The 19,600-nt window shown below is 53.7% G+C and overlaps 1 protein-coding gene across 8 annotated transcripts in view; it reads right to left on the bottom strand.

Annotated features, from left to right (window-relative positions):
• Positions 1-11,972, bottom strand: part of EBF2 (EBF transcription factor 2) — a 192,002-nt gene extending 180,030 nt beyond the window's left edge. For 7 of the 8 annotated variants that reach the window (XM_042934522.1, XM_042934525.1, XM_042934521.1 and 4 more), the window contains exons 1-6: positions 11,842-11,972; positions 9,247-9,403; positions 8,143-8,206; positions 7,785-7,840; positions 7,210-7,283; positions 748-816 (exon numbers count right to left, since the gene is read on the bottom strand). In XM_042934522.1, the coding sequence (XP_042790456.1) occupies positions 748-816; positions 7,210-7,283; positions 7,785-7,840; positions 8,143-8,206; positions 9,247-9,403; positions 11,842-11,972 (551 nt within the window). The remainder of the gene's footprint in view (positions 1-747; positions 817-7,209; positions 7,284-7,784; positions 7,841-8,142; positions 8,207-9,246; positions 9,404-11,841) is intronic. The other variant, XM_042934524.1, reaches the window with a different exon arrangement.
• Positions 11,973-19,600: the final 7,628 nt, after the last annotated feature.

Below are 19,600 nucleotides of genomic sequence, written 5' to 3'. Positions count from 1 at the left end.
TAGAAACACGAAAACCCAAAGAAAAAAGCAATAGGGAATTATTCCGTTTTTTAACGAAAGAGAAAAAATTAGGGGTGGGAATATGGGATTTCTTAAAAATTACATGATTGCTGGAAGTTAATTTGGTATTTCTTCGTTGGTTTGTAAGTTCTGTTTCCAATCACAAAAACAGACAGCTGAGGATGCCTAAATCACATTTCAATGAATTAGCATCTTGTCCCAGAGAATCTTTCCCACTCTGAATAGAACAGAAGACCCAGAATGCAATGCTCTGTGGTAGAAAGGAATCTCCCTCGATGCAAGAGAGAGTTTGTCATAATCCCCTAAACTGTAATCTAAACTGATAGTCTTCAACCCAACAGTCATCGCGGAGAATGACAAAGGGGATGACGCTTAACTCGGGGTACACTGCCTCTTCCAAGAAACTTAGCGAGACCCAGCTCTGCCAAATAGGAGAGCTGGCCTCCTTTGCCATCCTTTAATATCCACACACTCCTTATTAGGTTGACATCACTGCACCTGGAAAAGAATCCCAGCATAGATTTAGAGACACATGTTCAAAAAGGAAGGTTCTGACTTCTTCCAAGAAACGCCAACCAGAACAAGAGAACACATGTTGGACTAGCTCTGCCTTGAAGATAACATGAAACCAACCTTATGGCAAATCCCAAGTGATCGATACTCAGCGTCGAGGTTCATAAAGGAGAGAAACCAGAAATGATCGTTTTAATCACTTTTGCCCCCTACCTGTCGATGATGACAGGGTCTGAAGGAGTCTCATTTCGGTTTCCACAACTTTTCTTCTCGCAACATCGACTGTAGATTGGGAAGGAACCAAAAGAGTAAAAGAAAATTGTTAAAATCAGGAAGATACAATGAGCATACAGCATAGAAACATTCACAAAAATACATACGTCCTAGGTAGCCTCTTAGCGTTCAGAGGCTCGAGCGCAGAGTTTATGGCCATGTTTCAAAACAATGCTGGACCTGAAGCCCAAAGATACTCCTTCAAATACTCTGTGGCTTATGACTGGGTAATTCTCAGCAAATCACAACTTTCTCAAGAACCATATTTGTATTCTGAGCCACGGGCATTGGACTTTTAAATCTATAAGGTCACATCTTATAGACCCATGTTGAATGATTTTATGATGGTGTATTTTAGATCTTTGTGTCTCAATAAATATTTGAAGACAGAAGGGGAAGGAGCACGGACAAAATAGACCCCCAAGTAGCTGCCTGGACTTATCAACCTTATTTGTGTAATCTTTCCAGAGAACTCTATGTACTTTATAAACATTTATTTATTTATTTATTCATCTCTATCATTTTCTAAAGGTGACGGGAGAAGACAAGAACCATGGTATACATTGTGAAATAGGGGAGAAAATGAGGCAGGGAGCTATGAAATGATATCTCCAATGATTTTCGCCAAGTCCAGAACAGAAATGGGACTTGATGCGTTAAGCGCCATCTTGAAAACTCCACCTCCCAGGGCCTCCTCCTAGCAGAGTACCTGGTAGGGCCTCAAAAACCACCTGTGGAATTAGCTGGGAGGGAGAGAGAAAGATGAGGCCCGACGGCAATTACGACAGATAAGCGGGACCCCGTCAAACCTGAGCAGAGAACAAAATGCTCCCTTCCAAAGGTGTCCGCGTGAAAGACCTAGACAGATGTGAGAAGGGCAAAGGAAGCTGGGTGGTGGGGAAGCACTGAAAAAATCACCTCCCCACATGGCTGCCACTGCAGACTTCTGAATACCTCTTGGCTCATCTAAGCACATGGTCTACCATCAATGGTAGTTGCTTATGGATGTAGGCTTGCAGGGCATAGAAAAAAAAAATATTACCACCCACACTGGTGCGAGAATATGCCTCATAAACATTAGCAAAGTATATGTAAGCACTGCCTTCCCCCGATCTGTTGAAGAGTGAAGCAACACCATAGGAAGATTGCCCAAGTGAGAATCAGGGCTCTGGCGTCCGACCCAATGCTGTCACTAAGCAGCTGCGTGAGTTTCGTCAAATCTGTTTAACCCGCCTGGGCTTTGCCAACCTCATATATAAAATTAAAATATTGGACTAGATTGAGGCGCCTGGGTGGCTCGGTCAGTTAAGCATCCAACTTCAGCTCAGGTCATGCTCTTGTGGTCTGTGAGTTCAAGCCCCATGTGGGGCTGTGTGCTGACGGCTCAGAGCCTGGAGCCTGCTTCTGATTCTCTCTCTCTCTCTCTCTCTCTGCCCCTCTCCACCCATGCTCTGTCTCTCTCTGTCTCTCAAAAATGAATAAATGGTAAAAAAAAAAAATTTTTTTTTTTTAATATTGGACTGATTATCTCCAGAGTCCCTTCTAGGTTTACAAAGCCTGTGAGGCAGCGAGATCCCCAAGCACCCTTTGGAGGTGATGACAGAGTAAGAGGGAAGCCATGTGGCAGCGATACCGAAGCCTTATACCGGCCCAGACACAGATTTGCTTTCTGTCTCTTCTCCGTCCATTTGCCCTCGCTGGTCCGCCACAGAAGTACAAACAAACAAATAAAGAAGAATTTTTAAAACTTTTAAAGTTCCTCTTCCCTCCTTGCAGGGATGTGTGCGTGGATTACACGGCGAACCAACTCCAGCATTCTCAAAAAGCAAAATATACTTGAGAGATGCTAAACAAGTTCCACCAAATGATCGCTAGGAGCTTTTAAGAAACTTAATCAAATTAGCAGGAAGTAAAAGAGAAATGGTCTCCACTTCCCTAAATACCAGAGTTTGCCACTGGGGGCTTTCTGAAATAATATTTTGCCTTTGAAATTATATTAGGTCTTAACTTTTAAGATTTCAATCCATCGCAAGATTAACACCAATAAAAATGCCGGCCAGCTGCTTTCCTAGGTCCCAAAGCCCTTGTCTCTCCTCCCAACTCCCTATCACCACCCATTTCCGTCTCCCTCCTCTTCTGTTTCCATTGCTCATGTCAGCAGAATACCTTTGCAGTTCAGGCAAACCTTTTCCTCCTCAGCAACACAATTTCAAAAGCCCATACATGCTTGTTACCTAAAGACCTTCTAGCTAGACTCCCCTTTGACATCACCAGCATGTCAACGTGACCCAAATTATGTGTACGATGCTGGGTACAATTTAATTACAAGAGCACACACTGTTGGGATGTGCCACTGTGTCTAGTTTGAGAAGGAATGATTCTGAAGAGGCCGAGTAAGTTTGCAAGAGTGCTCGGCCGAATTCAGCTGCTTTCCATGGGGATTTTCTCTGAAGGAAAAGAAAAACAGGTAAAAATGCAAGCCTGGGGCCAGTGTGACACAATGTGGGGAATCTCATCAGGGAAGGAGCCGATGCTCGAAGAAAAATGCAGAGGAACTTTAGGACCCAATCTTCCATTTTCCAACAGTAACATCTTTAAGCATAATCTCTAATGTTCATAGGGCAAAAAAAGATGGAGAAGACACTCACTTGGCAGCTGGACTGAAATAGTAAAGGTATAAAAATAATAGGAGTTGGGGCGCATGGGTGGCTCAGTCAATTGGGTGACCGACTTCAGCTCAGGTCATGATCTCATGGTTCGTGGGTTCGAGCCCAGCATCGGCCTCTGTGCTGGCAGCTCGGAGCCTGGAGCCCGTTTCAGATTCTGTGTCTCCCTCGCTCTCTGCCCCTCCCCCACTCATACTTGCGCGTGCTCTCTCTCTCTCTCTCAAAAATAAACATGAAAAAATAATTTTTTTTGAAATTAATTAATTAATTGATAATAGGAGTGTACTGTGTTTGCTCCCTTTGAACCCTTCTTAAAATTTCTCTGGGTTAGACAGAACTAACTCTTTTTCTTTCTTTCTTTTTTTTTTTTTTTTAAGAAAATGTCTCATCAAGATGTCCTCACTATTTTTTTTTTTCAAATCTGGTTTCTTAAATGACATTCCGTCCTCATGCCAATAATATCAACATAAGCAAAGGGAAGTGGGAAGTGGGAGACATTCGTGAACCCACAGTCGGTCTCGAAACAACTGCTCTGAGATCAGATATGTGGATGGTGGATGTGGAGGACTGGGACCCTGAATTACTCAGATAACAAACTCCATTCTCCCCTCCCTTTGCTGTATAGACAAAGCCTGTGCAACCAACTTCAGGTTCAGCTACTTTAGTTAAAAGGCTTTATAGGGTTATTTTCTAATAAGCAAGTCTCTAGGTCTGAAGTTCCTGGTGTTTCTAAAAACCGAACAAGACTGTGAAACAGGAAAGGAAGGGGAAAAATAAACAAAGAAGAGGAAACTGAACTTGGCATCATGTTGACTGTGTCCCTAACTACCATGGAGAGGCTCAGAAGTGCTTTTTCCCTAATGAATGAAAATGAAGGTTGGTCCTCCCCTCCTCACTTTGGCTGGGTTTGGTTTATTTTATTCTGATTCTGATTCAGAGAACCTTTTACCTGAAATCCTCTCAATTTGCCTACAGGACTCTGCCCTTCCGCATCTCCTCACAGAGTCTTTAGAGAGGGAAAGAGACAAAAAAAAAAAAACAAAAACAAAACAAAACAAAACCATGGGGACGAGGCTGGGGGAATATGGAAAACTGCATCCCAATCCTGAATCTTACCTGCATTTTTCAGAAAGGAAGAAAGAAGGGGGATGAGGGATGGCTGGAGAAGAAAAAAAAAAAAAGCCCCAGCCACGGACACAGGGTGTCCAGTCAGTCAAACTCCTGCTCGAGACAAGCGAATGTGCCCTTTCCCCTCCAAAATCGTTTTTAAAATTCAACCCTCAACTTTCAAAAATCTGTCTCTAATTTCAAACTCAAATAAGCGCACAGCATGGTGGCTTTTGTTTTGTTTTCTTCTCCCCAACTCCTCCCTGCGATTGCATAACAAAAGTGTCTAAATTCACACCATCTGGCCGATAAAGACACTGGCCCCACTGCCCGGCTGGCCCATCTGATTAGGGCCCTGTCTAGCCTGCGCCTTGTGGCGAAAAGTCACAGCTGTGGGGTTTGCTCGCGCTCAATACAACTCTGTTATTAGCCAGCTGTAGGCCTTGAGACGACTTCTGTTCAAATTATAATATCTTTTAACCCTCTGAGCATTGAGGGCACAGGGGTGGCTGGCAGCGACATAACAACTAGATTTCTCCTTGCTAATAATTGGCAAAATGAACTAAAGCAGGGAAGAGGGGAGCAGAGACAATTGGGGAAGAGAGAAAAAGTTATTCCTAAAGAGATTTATTTTGTTCCCCTCCAAAAGCTAAACATCAATTTATGAGCTCTTTTTTTTTTTTTTCCTAAGGATTACAGAAACCATTCAGGGAAATTCCCAGGTATGCCCAAGAACACCATGCAGATGGAACTAAGCATGAGCAGTAATCTCTGAGAACATCCCTCTATCACTGACTGCTAGCACTTGCCTTGAAAATGTGGGAGAAAGAACTTTTTTCCCTTCCTGGAGAATCAACCAGCTCTGGCTGACAAATTGAGATCTTCCCCTCTGGATACATCCAACATTTGCCATCATCCCAGTGATCTCCCAAAACACACACGCGTGCACACACACATGCACACTCCATGCACAGTGCCCATCCAATGGATCATTTATTTACCCATAATTAATATGTGTTTTAAATTCTAGTTTGGGGAAGAAAATAGCAGAGCGTCTTCCCTGGTCTCAAATGCGGAGAAGTTACAGTACATTAAATTTTTATATTGTGTTACTAATGCAGACTAAACTAGAGGCTTTAAAAATTGATGCTGCTACTTAGACAGCATAAAATGAGGAGGATTTGATTGGGCTTAAAAATAAAAATGTCAGCCTTAACTACAGCTGGATGGGGCGTGCGAGTGTTATTTAAAGTGATAGGTGTAATTCGTCAGACAATGGGCCAGTTTGGGGGGTTGTTTTCTTTTCTTTTAAGAAGATAATCTCTCCAAACAAAGACATTTAAAAGTATAAAGAGGGATAAAAAAAAAAAACGCCCTTCAATTAGCCAACTAAATCAAAGTGTTCTGACTATTTAATCTCGGTATTACACGCAAGTTCATCTTGGAATTGTATTTTCTTTCTGAACGAATCTATCAGGGGCCCTGGGATCATGGAGTGGCTATCCGCTTACTCCATCACCCATCACCTCACCCGGCTACTCAGGCAGGGAAGCTCTATTCCCCTCGGCTGAGGCCCCTGGCAGAATTGAACTTTGCATTTGGCAAAGTTTGTTTTTCCTAATACTTGGTCAAAACCCAAACAAACATGGCTGATTGTTATGGTTTCTTTCTGACTGGGTTGGGAGGGAGCCGGGGCTGCTAGGAGCTGCCCATAAAACAGTCCAAGCTAAATCAGATGGCCTGCAATTACCCAAAACTAGCGAGTCTGGAGCTGGTAGACATTCACCGTAGCAGGAGCAGTCAGAGTAAGGAAGAACTGAGGCTTTCTCCCCAGTCAGGGATTTTGGAGAAAAAAAAACACGTATGGAATCAACGCTTACATTTTTACAATAAAATAACCACCTCTTTCAAGAGTTTCCTTTTTATACCCTCTCTCGCGTGCTCTGAGTTCCCCACTACCCAAACGGTTGTTTGAAAGGATGAAGAATTAAGAACGGACTGCTCTTTCTACCCAGTAGTTTCTCCTGACCTCAGAAACTCCCCTGACACGTGAAATCTTCGGAGAAGCCACATCCCCGGAGGAAGGAAACCCTTCCGCATCACAGACAGGTGCCTCAGCGGTTGGGGATGGGGGTCTCCACCCTCGGGTGGTCCCTCTCCGGGACTGCAAGGTTTTCCAGTGCTTTGACTCAGTATGCCACAAGTGGCCCCTCCTGGAAATCTACCCAGAGCAGGCCCGACAGGCGGGAACCTAGCGGTGCGGACCTCGGGTGGAGACCGGTTCAGGCAAAGTTCACGACCCCAAATTCGGCCGGGGGGCTGCCCGCCCCCTCCCCGCGCTGCCACCGACCGCTGGGCTACAGAGACTTTCCACGTAACGGAGGAGACTCCCGAGATGCCAGGGCGGTGAAATCCTGAGTGGTTGTGGGTTTCCTTTTAGCGTCTTAACGGATATGCTCTAAGAATCTGACCTTTAAGGGGAAGTTCTAGCGGATCGGCCCCGGGGGTAAGGCCTCCCTCCCTCCCAGCCATCATTGCTGAAAGGCAATGCCGGGGGCTCACGGGAGCGCGGCCAGCGAGGCTCACCTGCCCCGCTTTCCAGCAAAGCCCGCAGGAAAAAGCGACTTACCTGCACATCACTTCGTGCGTCAGGAGAACTCGGCACATTTCCGGATTCTTATTTTGTCCCTCGTAAGCTATGGGCTGCAGAGGAGTCGGGGGGCAGGGAGGGAAGATAGGAGGGCAAAGGAGAGACAAAGGAAAGGAGACTTCAGAGCAAGCACAGAATTGTGGGGTGGGTTTTTGTCCCCTCTCTGCCCACTACTTCATTAGGAGTTAGCACAGAACCTGAGCTGTGGCCCGGTTAATTCAGGCGACAATAATAATAGAGTAGCGAAGTTGGTCCTAGTGAAAACATTTTCTGCAAAGGGGGGGCGCGATCTCGCAACAATTCTCTCTTCGCTCTTTTGCTCCCCTGCCCCCACCCGCCCGCCCCCCCCCCCCCCCGGCCAGAAAGAAACAGGACAAGGGGGAGAGAGAAGAAAAAAAAAATTGTTCTCCAGGTTGGACAGGTTCTTGCTATTCGACGTGGAGAGGCAAGTGAAGTCTGACCCTGGAAACCGCGGGGGGTGAGCAGAGGTCAGGGACAGACGAGGCGGGACGGGGGCGCGGGAAGAAGAGGAGCCGAGTGGACCTCCGACTTACCTGCTTGGTGACCGAGTCGATGAGCCTGACGTACAGGTCCTGCTCGGTGCGGACGCCTGCGGGGGGAGGGGGCGGGCACGAAGTCAGGGCCGAGGAGCCCCTCCCCCGCACCCCAAACCCGTCCTTGCCGTGGGGGCAGAGGCCCAGGCAGCCACTCCAGGCTCCGGGCTGCTGGCTAGCCGGCGGGCTGAGCCGTCCAGGGGGCAAAGGCCCCCCGCCCGTCCCCTGCCCCTGACCGAGCCTCCCGCAGCCCTGCCCACCCCAGGCCTGGAGGCCGCCAGCCAGCGACGGCGGCAAGGTCAGCTGCCCTCCTCGCCGGTTACACGTGCGGGCGCGGCCGCCGGCGCTGGGCGCTCACCATTGCTGTAGAGGAGCTGTAACTTGTAGTGGGTGCCGTTGTTGGTCTTCTCGTTGCCTTGTTCCTGAAAAGACAGGCAGCGTTCGAGCCCCTTTGCCTTCCAGCACCCCCCACCCAAAGGACAGACTGGAGAGCGCGCCCCACACCGCCTCCCGCCGCCTTTCTCGCACTCGCCCTGCAGCTTTGAACAACCCCTGCCCAGCCCCAGGTCAAAGGGCAGGAGCGTCTTCAGCCTGCCAACCCTTGAAACTTACTATAGCTCGGACCACTTGATGCTCTCCAACGCCTCTGTCCCTCCCCCTCAAAAATGTCCTCAGAAGTTTGCCTCCGGAGCCGCCACCATCGGACTCTGCGGCCAAAGCTGCCTCAAACAGGCAGCCCCTCCGGATCTCTCGGTCCTTAAGAAGCTCCAAGGCTTCTCTCGGCCGAAAGATACAGGTCTGTCATTTGGAACGGCAGCATCCCGGCTCCATCCCGCCAAGACTGGAGCTTCTGGGGCCACAAGCTCAGGGACCCAGGGCCAGGTTCGAGAGGGCCCTCCGGAAGCCCCTTCCCTAAAGCTCGCATTGTAGAGCTGAGGAGACTGAGGCCCAGAGAGGGCAAGAGACTTTCCTTTTCTCACACGTCCGTTTCATCTGGGATCAAATCCTGACCGAGCCTGGGTCGGGAGCAGGCACTGCGCTCAAGAGGGAGAGTGGGAAAGAAGGTTCATTGGGGAAAGTGGGCCAAAACTGAGCTCTGGGTTTGCACCTAGCAGCTCCCCACTCTGCCGGCGCTGGCAGGTGCAAAATAATAAATAATCCGGAGAAGGGCATGCTCTAGTCTGAAGGGCGTTTACTCCGCGGCCAGTCCAGGACCAGGCTCTACGATTGACCCCGAGGCTGGGTGCACAGAGCCGCCAGCGCCCCCCGCAGCGTGTGGTGCGGGAGCGGAGTCTGGAGGAGGCGCCGGGAAATCGACTGATTTAGAGGCTTGGGCCAGAAGCCTCGATTTATCATCCCTGATGATGTGAGTGGAAAAGTGTCGCGAGTGACAGATGGAATCTTTAGTGCTCTGCAAGGTGGTAGTTATTAGGCCGTGAGAAGAGGGGGGACCTCCGCTTACTTTGTCGTTCTCCACAAAATCTACGAAGGCTGTGCGCTCGATCTCCACCGGCTGCCCCTGCCTGTCATAAAGCGCCAGAACGAAGTGAAAGAAGTTGGATTTCCTCAAGTTGGAGGGAGGCTGCTTCTCAAAGTGGGCCCGGGACAGGGCGACTCCGCTGCGCAGGAAGAGACACCGAGGGGGCCACCGGGCAGAGGGAAGAAGAGAAAGACACAATGTTACCAACGTCCCACACAAGCACTGCGGAGGAGGGTCAAGGGTTCCAACGGTCCCAGGTCCAGAGCTCTGGGCCCTTCAGATCTTTTTTCAGTTCGGTTTAAGAAGAACGGACTCCTTAGAGTAGTCGCCGCGGCCACAGGGGTCGGTTGTCAGAGCCGACGCCCTGTCCACTGCCACTCCCGCTGTTCCAGCCTCCGGGCTTCCCAGCGCCTGGCAGCTCACGGTCCGGCCTTTAGTGGAGCCCAAAGGATCTCGGGTGCGGGCCTAGGCTCAAAGCGGTCCCCCAAGGAGGCGGCCCAAGTCCTATCCCGCAGGGCCGCCCCTATCTTCACCCTCAGGTGGCGCCGCCGGCTGGATCAGGATTTGGAACTAGGACCCCGGGTTAGAGCAATAAATGCCTCCTTACTTTTGAAGAAGTGACTCTGTCCTGTCCTAGAGCTACTGCCCGCTACGCCCTCCTTGCTCTCTCCAAAAGTTCGTGGCTGGGAACGCCTTGGGGGCGGGCGAGAAACCCAGAGCCCAAGCCTTGGCCCTACAGGGAGAGGCCTCACCTCCGGCTTCCCTCGCTCTTCCGAAAAGTTGCGCCCCGGACAGTGGCAGAGCGGAATCCCTGGGACCTGGGATGGAGGGCCACTGCCGACAACGTGATACTGGGGACCCCGCCCCCAGAACTGCTGCGCTTGAAGCAGCCAAAATGTTATTAAGAGGCAGAGAGCGTCCTCGCCTGGGGCCAGAGGGATCCCCGCTTAAGCTGCATCTCCCGGCGGCGCCAGCCAAACCCGCTGACCGCGAAACCCATGTTGGAGGACCCGGGAGGCGCCCTCGAGCGTTTTGAGTGTGCGCACACACCTCCCTGCAGACCCGTCGCGGCCGGGGACAAACTAGCCGCCAGATCACATTTAACAGAAGTCTCAGGGCCCAGGCGAGCGCGCAGATGGCCAGTGCTGCCCCGCGGCGCCGGTATCGCTGGGCCTTCTACCCTGGGGCGCGAGCACTTTCACTCTTTTGAATGGTGTAAAATTTTGGCTAGAACCCGCCACTCGGGGTGCCTATTCCAAGTTTCACAATTATTTGATCTGGGGAAAGGAGGAAAGTAGGGAAGGTGTCTTTAAGGTGCTTGGCTAAGGAAATGCGCCTCGGAGCCTTCTCTGAGAAGCTGCCTAATTTCTCCCGGTTGAGCCCAGAGAGTACCCAGACGGCTGCGGAAAGCCGTCGCCGCCTTATGCTGTCTGCCTTGGGGATACTGGCGTGCCTGGGGCTCGGGCAGAAGGGAGGCAACCGCCGCCAGCCGCGGTCTCCTCTCCTCCAAGGGTGGAGGCTGGTTCGCTCTACCCGGGACACCTGGAGACACGGCTGGCCTGGGAAAGGAGTTATTTCTCTGCGTGACGTTAGGACTTAGAGGGAGATGGCTAGGAGAACGGATAGGAAGGCTGGAGTCGTGGGAAGAAGTTCGAGAGCACTTTGGGGTTGGGGGAAGGAGGCTGTCTCTCCAAGACAAGGACGCGCAGACCACAAATCCCAGCTCAGTAGTGCTGATGAGGGAAGGGGACCAGGATGTCTTCGTGGAGTGTCATCCTAGACAAGGCGTTTACTATCTCAGCAGGCGGACGCTTAGAAACAAAGTCAACTTCAGCAACTAGCAAAACTAAAAGCTGGTGATCCCTGCGTTTGCGGCCCATCTCCTCGCCTTTCTTCTGCGGCTCTTTCCACTGCTACTCCTTCGTCTTTTCTTTTTAATCTCTTCTCTCCCCTCACCCCCGCCTCCGTGCGTCTAGTCCACTGTTTTTATCTCTGCGCCTGGACCTCCAGCCTGCACCCCCTCCTCCCGGAGCTCCCAGCCGCTTTGCCTTCCCAGCAGCGGCTCCGGCCTCTCCCACTCCTCGCGTCGCCGCCGCCGCCGCCATCTGGCCGCGGGGCTTCCGGCCTCCAGGAATCACCCGGCAAGTTGCGGGAGGAGAGGCGCTTGCACGCGGAGTGGCGGAGCCCGGGAGTCGCCGGGAAGCCGGCTCTCCTCCGGCGGCCGCGGCTGCCAGCTCGCGTCCTCACGCTCCGCTCCGGGCCGGCATCGCAGGACTAGGGGCTGAGCTGCAAGGCGTTGGATGCCACTTTGCTATTTTTCCTCCCAAAGAGTGGTGTGTGGGGAAGGAATGGGGGAGAAACACAAACGACCCAGGCAGTTCGGAAACTTGAGTGTTGGCTAGGGGGTAAGTGTCCCCCTGACTGCAGCGACCTGCCTGCCCTGGGTCGAGCCCCAGCGCGTGGGGCGAGGGCGACAGATGGGGGAAGAGGGAGGGGACACACAGAGAGACGGTGAGAGAGAGAAAGCGAAGGAGGGAAAGACTTAAGAACGTAATAACTGTGAGGCCATATCGTTACCTCTGCGCCGCGACATTGGCGTCCACCACGCCGACATTCCGGACCCAGGACCTGACGGAATCCATCTCGGCACCCAGCGATTTGTCTTTCAGAGCTGGTCCTCTTCCTAAAGTATCTTGAATCCCAAACATTTAAAAAGTCTCGTCTACTGTCGCTTTAAAAATACGAGTTACAACACTGTCCCTACTGTTCCCAACGCTGTCACCAAACGGTGTCCTCCAAAAGCAATCCAAGAAAAGGGATCAAGAGCCGAAGTTTGAGTCTCTCTGGAGGGGAGGGGTGGGGGGAGATAACCCGTCCTTTGCTTCGCGCGTGAGGTGCGGACTGATGTAGTTAAAGTTTGGGTTTTATCCTCCGCAAGTTCAGATCTGCCGCCTGAGGCCCTCCGTCCTAGGTCGCTCGCATCCTTCCAGCGGCAGCGCTGCCTCCAGAAAGTGATCACAATTTAGAAGCATCACCTGTTCTGGGAGAAACGGGAGATTGATGGCTGCCTAATCTCTCCCCTTCCTCCTGGTCCCCCCCCCCTCCCTGCTCCTCCCCACCGCTCGAATTTAGAAAAAAAAAAAAAAAAAATCCCCAACAGGATCAGTTGTAAAAGGAAGGGGAAGACCCGGAGCCGAGAGGAGGCGGTGGCTGCGAGCACCGCGGAGCCGGGCTGCAGCCGCGCGCGGGCCCCATGAATGGGTTACTACGGCCGCGGTCGCGGGAGGCGGAGCCGCGGCCCGATAAGGAGCCTCATTTGCATGGACGCTCGGGATTGGCCGGCGCTGGGCAGGCCGGGCCGACGTCCTCCGGCGGCGCGCGCCACGCTCGGCGTTGCCGGGAGTCCGGGAGGTGAAAGGGGACAGAAAGCTGTGGACGCTGCGTCCTTGTCCAAACTCTGTGTGCGTGCGTCGGCTGGGGGCCCCAAATCCTGCACTGAAGGCTAGTGATCCGACCCTGCAGGTTGGGATGCGCCCGCTCAGTCCGGCCGCGGGAGCGCGAAGCCTTCGTGGATCCCGCCTCTAGGTGCAGATTTTTGCAGCCTGCCGGAGGCATATTCATTCTCGGGGCTTGAATCTGCGTGCGTATTTGTGAAGAAGCGGAGAGTGTGACCACATGCACTTATGTTTTGTGCAAACGTTCCCCAAAGCAACCCAGTTCCCTGAATGGCTCTCCCAAGTCTCCTGTTTCATGGTGACACTCAGATTTTGTGTGCGGTTTACAAGTTGTTGAGAGAGGAGGATATATGAATGAAAGCGGCACGGTGGGGGAAGAGCAAGGCTCCAGTGCTAGTCAAATAAATACAGTGTCCGGGGAAACGGTCAAGGAGCTAAGGAAAATACCCCCGGGCAGACACTAGCGGGAGTCGCACCCGTGCGGATGAGAGCTTGCTGACAGATCGTGGTAGGCTGAGAGCGAGAGCTTCCCGGTGTCGTCCCAGAGGCCCCCTCCCGTCCCACCCCCCCCCCCCGCCAGAGCCCACCCCATTCCAATTCGCGAAGCCGGGGGCGGGGGGGGGGGGGCAGCCAGCAGGGAAGTCGCGGAAACTTTGCCCAGGGCGCGCGGTCGCCGCGTTGCTGGCCGCAGGCTGGTGGCTGCGAGGCGGCGGCGGCTCAGCCAAACAGCTGAAACCCTAGACGGCTTTTTAACTACGCCGGGCAGCTCCCGGTGCCTATTAAAAATCCTCCTGGCTGGGTGTTATTTTCTTGCTTCTCCTTTTGTATTCTGATCTGCGCATAGATCTGCTGCTGAAATCTAGAACACCAGCGCGAAAACAGATTTGAAGACAATGAATGCAAATCTGTGCTCAAAGACCATCTGCCATGGAGGAGACAAATCAGCTGTTCCACAGTTCGAGCGACTGCGCCCGAGCCTCCCGGCTTCATTACCAGGAGGGCCTTGGCGAAAGCCTGGATTACATTCAGGAGACTTTCCCCTCACTTAGGACTCAAATTTGAGCGTGAATTGACTCTCGACCAGATCCCATAGGTGTAAGTGAGCGCTCAGAAATGAACTGCGAGAGTTTGCCGCTAGAGGACACAGCGCCTTGCTACTCATTGGCCTGGGCGGACTGGAAGCTCACACTTTCAGAAAATGTCGCTCTCTTGAGAGAGGGACAGGTCTGCGCCTCCACTCTACCCCAGGGGCAAACTGCGACCCTGGACTGCTCCAGCAGACCGCGCCCCAGGATGCGCAGGTCCCTACTGCTGAGATTCACTTGAAAACTAATGAGGAGGAGGGGAAGGCGAGCAAACCCTTTAAGCACAAACCCAGGGTGCAGGGATTGGAATAGTTGATTTAGGGGGCGGAGAACGTGAAACCCCAGCCTCTGGGTTGTGCTGACTGTGGCACTGGGACCCCAGAGCTCTGGCTTGGACAAAAGGGAGAAATGAAGGAAGATCGGGCGCCAGAATATGGAACGGGACTGTCATAGAAGCCAAGATAGAAGTTGTCCATAGAAAAAGGGAGGGTAGGAGAGAAATGTACAGGATTGAAACTTCTACCCTGTTTCAAACCAGCAATTCTCTATGGATAATTTCGGTTCCTGCAAAAACCAAGCCCTCGGAGTCTTCTACCCCGACCCGCTGTCCTTGTAAATCTCTCTGAACTTAAATCACCCAGCCCCATTCTCATCAGAGATGTGTGCCCAGCGGAGCCTATGCCTCGGGTTCCTTGGAGTGTGGGACAGCCCTCGAGTCCCTCAAGAGGTGTTGATGAGCCCGGCGATTTTTTTCAAGGGGCCTCTCAGCTGCTGCACCTCGATGCTGCCCAAGAGAGGTACCCAGCGCAGTGCGAGGGACTGTGAGGCAGCAGTGGGGCCAAGCCCGGCCGGACCGCCTGCCGCTCAGGCCTGGGGTGGCTGGGGTTAAAGGGCAGAACCCGGGTCGAGGACGCTGGCTCTTCTCTCCCCCAACAGCTGCTACCCAAATTATGCCCCTCTGGATGTGAATGAATTGGTCCTTTCTCCGGGCTCCCCGCTGCCCTCCCCAAACCAGAGGGCCGCGCAATGCGGGCGCCCCCACCTCACCTCCCAGAGACAAGTTCAGGGGCCGTTGTGCCCTGCCAGGAGGTAGTTTGAAGAGTCGAGACCCCGGAACTTTGACCGGGGAGGGGATGGGAGCTGCACCGCACCCCTCCCAGCCGCCTGCGCTAGGAGCGCCCTCCCTGCGCGGGTTAGGGAGCTTGGGCAAACACCCGCCGCACCGCTGGGAGCCTATGGGCTGCGAGCCGCCGGCGTCCAAGTTCCCTCTGGGCGGGGACGAAGTTCCGGGGCCAGCAAGGGAAGGACAGCTGAGGGGACAGGGAGTGGGGGTAGCAGCCTTGGGTCCAGCAAGGGGGCGCCCGACCTTTGGGGAGCAGGGAGCGTTTCTGCCAACCGGGTTGGTTTTAATTCTGTTTGTGCAGATTTTGGGGAGGGCGGACGCAGAGTTGGCCACCCTCGCAGAAGGAGCGTTGGTTAGTGGTGAAGTGAGACGCTGCTCCTGGAGGGTCACTCCCGTCTCTGTAGCCTCTGGCTACCCCCAACAAACCTCCTTTTAGAGCACGCCACACAAATCCCGCCCCGAGCCGCGCGGGGGCCCGGCTGGCGCAGCTGCGGCCAAGGGAAGCCCGGCCCCGCGGGGGTGCCAAGCCCGCGCGCGCATCCCCGGCTCCGGCCCGCGAGCTTCGTTCCGCCCCTTGCCAGGGTCGAGAAAAATCTTAAATGACCTTTATTCCAATTCTAAACGACATTCGATTGACACAAAATTGAGGTGGGGGGTGGTGTTCCGTCTTTTACCCCCTCCCCTCCTTTGTTCGCTCTTCCCAAGGAACTCCCCGGGTTTCTTTCCGTTCACGTTTCACATCCGCACTTCAGTGCGGTGTGTTCAATTTCCTCCGGATCGGTTTAAAAGCCCGGTTCCCCAATATCGTTCGGTCCAGTCTTCTGGGCGCCGCATCTCTCCTTCGGGTCAGAGGTTCGGAAATTTTTCTTCGAAAATTGCTCACCAAGCCTCGTTCTCGTCGGGCAGGACCCTGGGGTGAAATCAGAGGTGTGAGAACACCCCCCCCCCCGCCCCGGCCTTACAACCTGACCTTCACCCCCACCCTCCCAGACACTCCGTTTGGGGCCTGGGTCTGCGCAACCCGAAGAACAGAGGCTGGTTGGTACCCAGGGAATTCGATCCTTAGGGACAGTCAGTCTGGGTTTCGTAAATGTAATAAGTAAGCCTCTCTTCGTGGTTTTTCCAGTTTGTTTGTTTTAGTTGGAACCTTTGCTTTTTTTTTTTTTTTTTGTAATGGAAATAAAGGGATTTGCTCACCATCTCCGAACCCTGCCGAATATGTAAATCACAATCCTTCGTGGAATATTTTTTCTAAATATCCAACTCCACTAACCCCCACTCCAAATTTCAACGTTGGCATTTTTCTTACGAAAACTGGGCTTGTATGCTCCATAAATAAAAATTCCCTAGAGAAGGAGGGGGGAAAGATACTACTGTACTCACAAACGCACGACAAATATTTCAGGAGGACTTCACCATCCACACCGAACACTTCTCTTTCGGGACAATTTGGTGTGAAGTTAGATTTGCTTCCTGATTTGCTTTTACTAAGTAAGGGGGACGGGAGCAGGAACCGCGGCCAAAATGCGGGGGCACGGAACATGGAACGACGTTTTACAGACACACGATATTGCTCACACCCAGGCCAGTCGGGACGCTGCAATGAGTTTACCCGAAATGGGCTGTGGGACCCAGAGTTGCCTCTACCCTAACACTTAAAAACTCCAGAAAGCACTTCCTCCCCCTTCTCTCCTCTTTTTCTTCCTCCTCTCTGGCTTGCTCCCTCTCCCCTCGCTATCCCGCCTCTGAAACACCCTTCCTTCCCGTTCTCCTATTCCGGGCGCAGAGAGCGAGGGAGCCGGAGCCGAGGCAGGGAAGCAGCAAGGTCAAGAGAACAAATTTTCGAAGCCGCGGCCGCGGTTGGGGGCTTGGAGAGCTGGCGTCGGCCCTGGGCCCGCGGCCGCGCGGGAGTGGCTGCCCCGGGAGGTGTGTGTGTTGGGTGGCAGGTGGTCTGCAGCCTCCAAGCGAGCCCGGGGGCCTGGCTTCCTGGGTGGGTGGGGTGGCACGCGCGTCAAGCCCCGGTCGGCGCTGCGCGGGGGTAAAGCGGCCGGTCGCAGGCCCTTCCAGGTACCCGTGCACGACGACGTTGGCATCTGCGTCGCCACGGCCCTGAAGGCGCAGCGACCGAGGGGCAAACTGACCCCGAATTAAGCGACCCCGGAGAGCAGGTCCTCACTCAAGAGGAGGTTGAGGGTAAGATACAAAGGACCCGAGGCAGGACGTTCACCCAGCACTAGCCACACTCTGTCTTACCCTTAACCTCGACAGCGACACTTTCAGAGGGATTTGCTCTCTCCCGAGATGCAGATGTACAAAATGAGAATGGGAGACGGCCTTTCGTCCGATAACTTGGAGAACTGGGAACAAAGACCCACGCCAGTCTTCGAATACACCACGGTGGCAAGCAAGATAAGGCCTTTCAACCAGAAAAAGTTTAATGTGACTTTTTCCCCCCTGTCCCTTTCTTCCGGTGTCTCAGCTCGGTTGAGGGGAAAGATAACTGAAGAGATACTCTGAGATGCCCCCGCTCTTTTCCTGGTGGTCCCCTCCCCCAGCCAGCCGGCAGGGGAAAGCCCTCGGGACCTCCCAGCTCCTTCCCAGCTCCCTCCCAGCTCGCGGCGGAGGTGTGAGCGATGTGTTGATTATTCATATTTTTGCCGAGCGTACACTCCGCCGCGGCCGGCGCCGCCGCATTTCACACGTACACTCACGTACACACATGCACACGCGCTCACTCTGGCCGGGCGCTCGCTCCACGCCCGGTGCGAGGGGGATCGCGGCCACCATCCGGCGCCGCCCTCCTCGGAGAGGGGGAAGGGTGGCCAAAGGGTCCCACTCGCCCTCCCCAGGTCGCCTCTTCCCCCTGGCCCCCAGAATCACCCTTGGCCTCCAGATCCAGCTCGCTTCTCCATAATACACTTGTCTTCCCAGCTCCGGGAGGGGGTCGGGGGTGGCGGAAACAACTACAAATATGACACCAGCTGGAATTTCCGTTTGGCACTAGGCGAACTCGTCCTCCAACCCACCCACACCACTGTCACCTCCACCCGCAGCACACACCTCCGAGAAAATCGAGAAAAAGGCACTTGAGTAAAATGCATGCTTTCAAGTTGTCTTTAAAGGTGTAAAGTGGATTTCTAACTGTGGAATTTTCACAAATGGTCCCCAAGGGCTAGAAATTCCATCTCTGGATCATGGGACCCCCCCCCCCACCCCCGCAACCTCTGGAGCTAGACACGCATTTCGTGGCCTGTGGATGCAGGGAGTGCGGGCCTGCATGAAACCTCAGAACCAGCTGGGAAAACAGAGCTAGCTGGCCCGGCTGGGCAGCTCCGTCCCACCCTCAAAGGGGCTGCTTCTTTCCACTTACTCCGGTTTCCCGAAGGAGAGCAGAAGGGGATCAAGGGCTTGGCGGTCACCCGCGTGGGAGCAGTCCCGGGGGCCAGCCGCTCTTAGAGCAGCATTTTTGAGCAATGCCGGCCGCGCCAAGTAGGGGGCGCTGGACTCAAGGCTGCAAAGCCGTCGCAGCTCCGCACTTTCCGCGGCTCTGACCCAGGACAAGTTGGGGCGCTTCAGTTGCTCCTACAGGGCGGGCAGCGTGACGAAGGAGAAACTCTTGCAGCTGTGGTGTCCGCAGATCCGGGTTAGAGCCGCGCATTCACTGGTGAGGTTTGGGGCATCTGATCTGACTCCCCTGAGCCTCAGTTTCCTAACCGGTAAAAATGCGGGGCGTTATTCCTCCGAACCTCAGTTTCCTTATGTTTATTCCCCCTGGAGCCTCCCTTGCCCTACGGCGAGAAAGTGGGTTAGCTCATGAGAGTGAGCATCAGGCACGTAGTAAGTGTTCAGTAAACGCGAGTGTGCCTTCACCACCTGCATCTGTAACGTGCCCATGCTAGTGTTTGCTTGTGGCACCTCACTAGGTCCTGTGAGTCTCCTGTGGGGGTCGCGTTCCTTCCTACCTGGCCTTGGCGCTCCTCGAGACCGCAATTCTGACTTGCTTGTCTTTACAGCTCCTCGGCCTGCTGGTTCCCGCAGTGGGCGCTGCGTCGTTTTGGTTAACCGTGGAACTGTACCTAGGAAGGCGCTTTGGAGCCTGATTGGTGCTCGCAGGTGTCAGAGGGCACGGAACGCAACCAAGTGGGGGCCTCCCGGGGGAGGGAATGGCGACTTCCTAGGGGTCTGCTTTCGGAGCTCAGCGGTGCCATTTTCCGCCGCAATTGACTGGGCGCAACCAGGACCTGCCATGCGGTTCGCTGGGAGGACCGCGACAGCAGGAGCGCTGGGATCGCGGAGAAGATCACCAGGGAATTGAAGAAAATCTCAGAGTTTAGGAAAGGTCCTTGGGTTCCTGTGACAAGCACCAGTCGATTGGTGGCTGGGGAGAGCCGGGAGCCTCTCCCTGACCTGCGCCCTACCGGGAGACGCGGCTCCAAGGTCAGCGCAAAGGAGAGCTCGGGAGCCACGCGTTCCCGAGACCACGTTAAAGGAACCGGGAGGCAGGGAAGCAAGGAGGCTTAAGAACCCAGACGCAGAGAGCGGAGTTGGCAGAAAAGGGGGAGAAGGACAGAAGGAAGAGAGGGGTTCCAAAACTGTGTTTTCCACAAGACTAACTCCTCCCAGAATCCCCTTTTTTATTGCACCTTGAATGCCAAGGCAGTGCATGGTCCTGC

This window comes from Panthera leo, chromosome B1, assembly GCF_018350215.1.
Source record: "Panthera leo isolate Ple1 chromosome B1, P.leo_Ple1_pat1.1, whole genome shotgun sequence".
NCBI lineage: Eukaryota > Metazoa > Chordata > Mammalia > Carnivora > Felidae > Panthera > Panthera leo.
The sequence above is the reverse complement of the archived record's forward strand: the minus strand, read 5'-3'. Positions and strand labels throughout refer to the sequence as shown.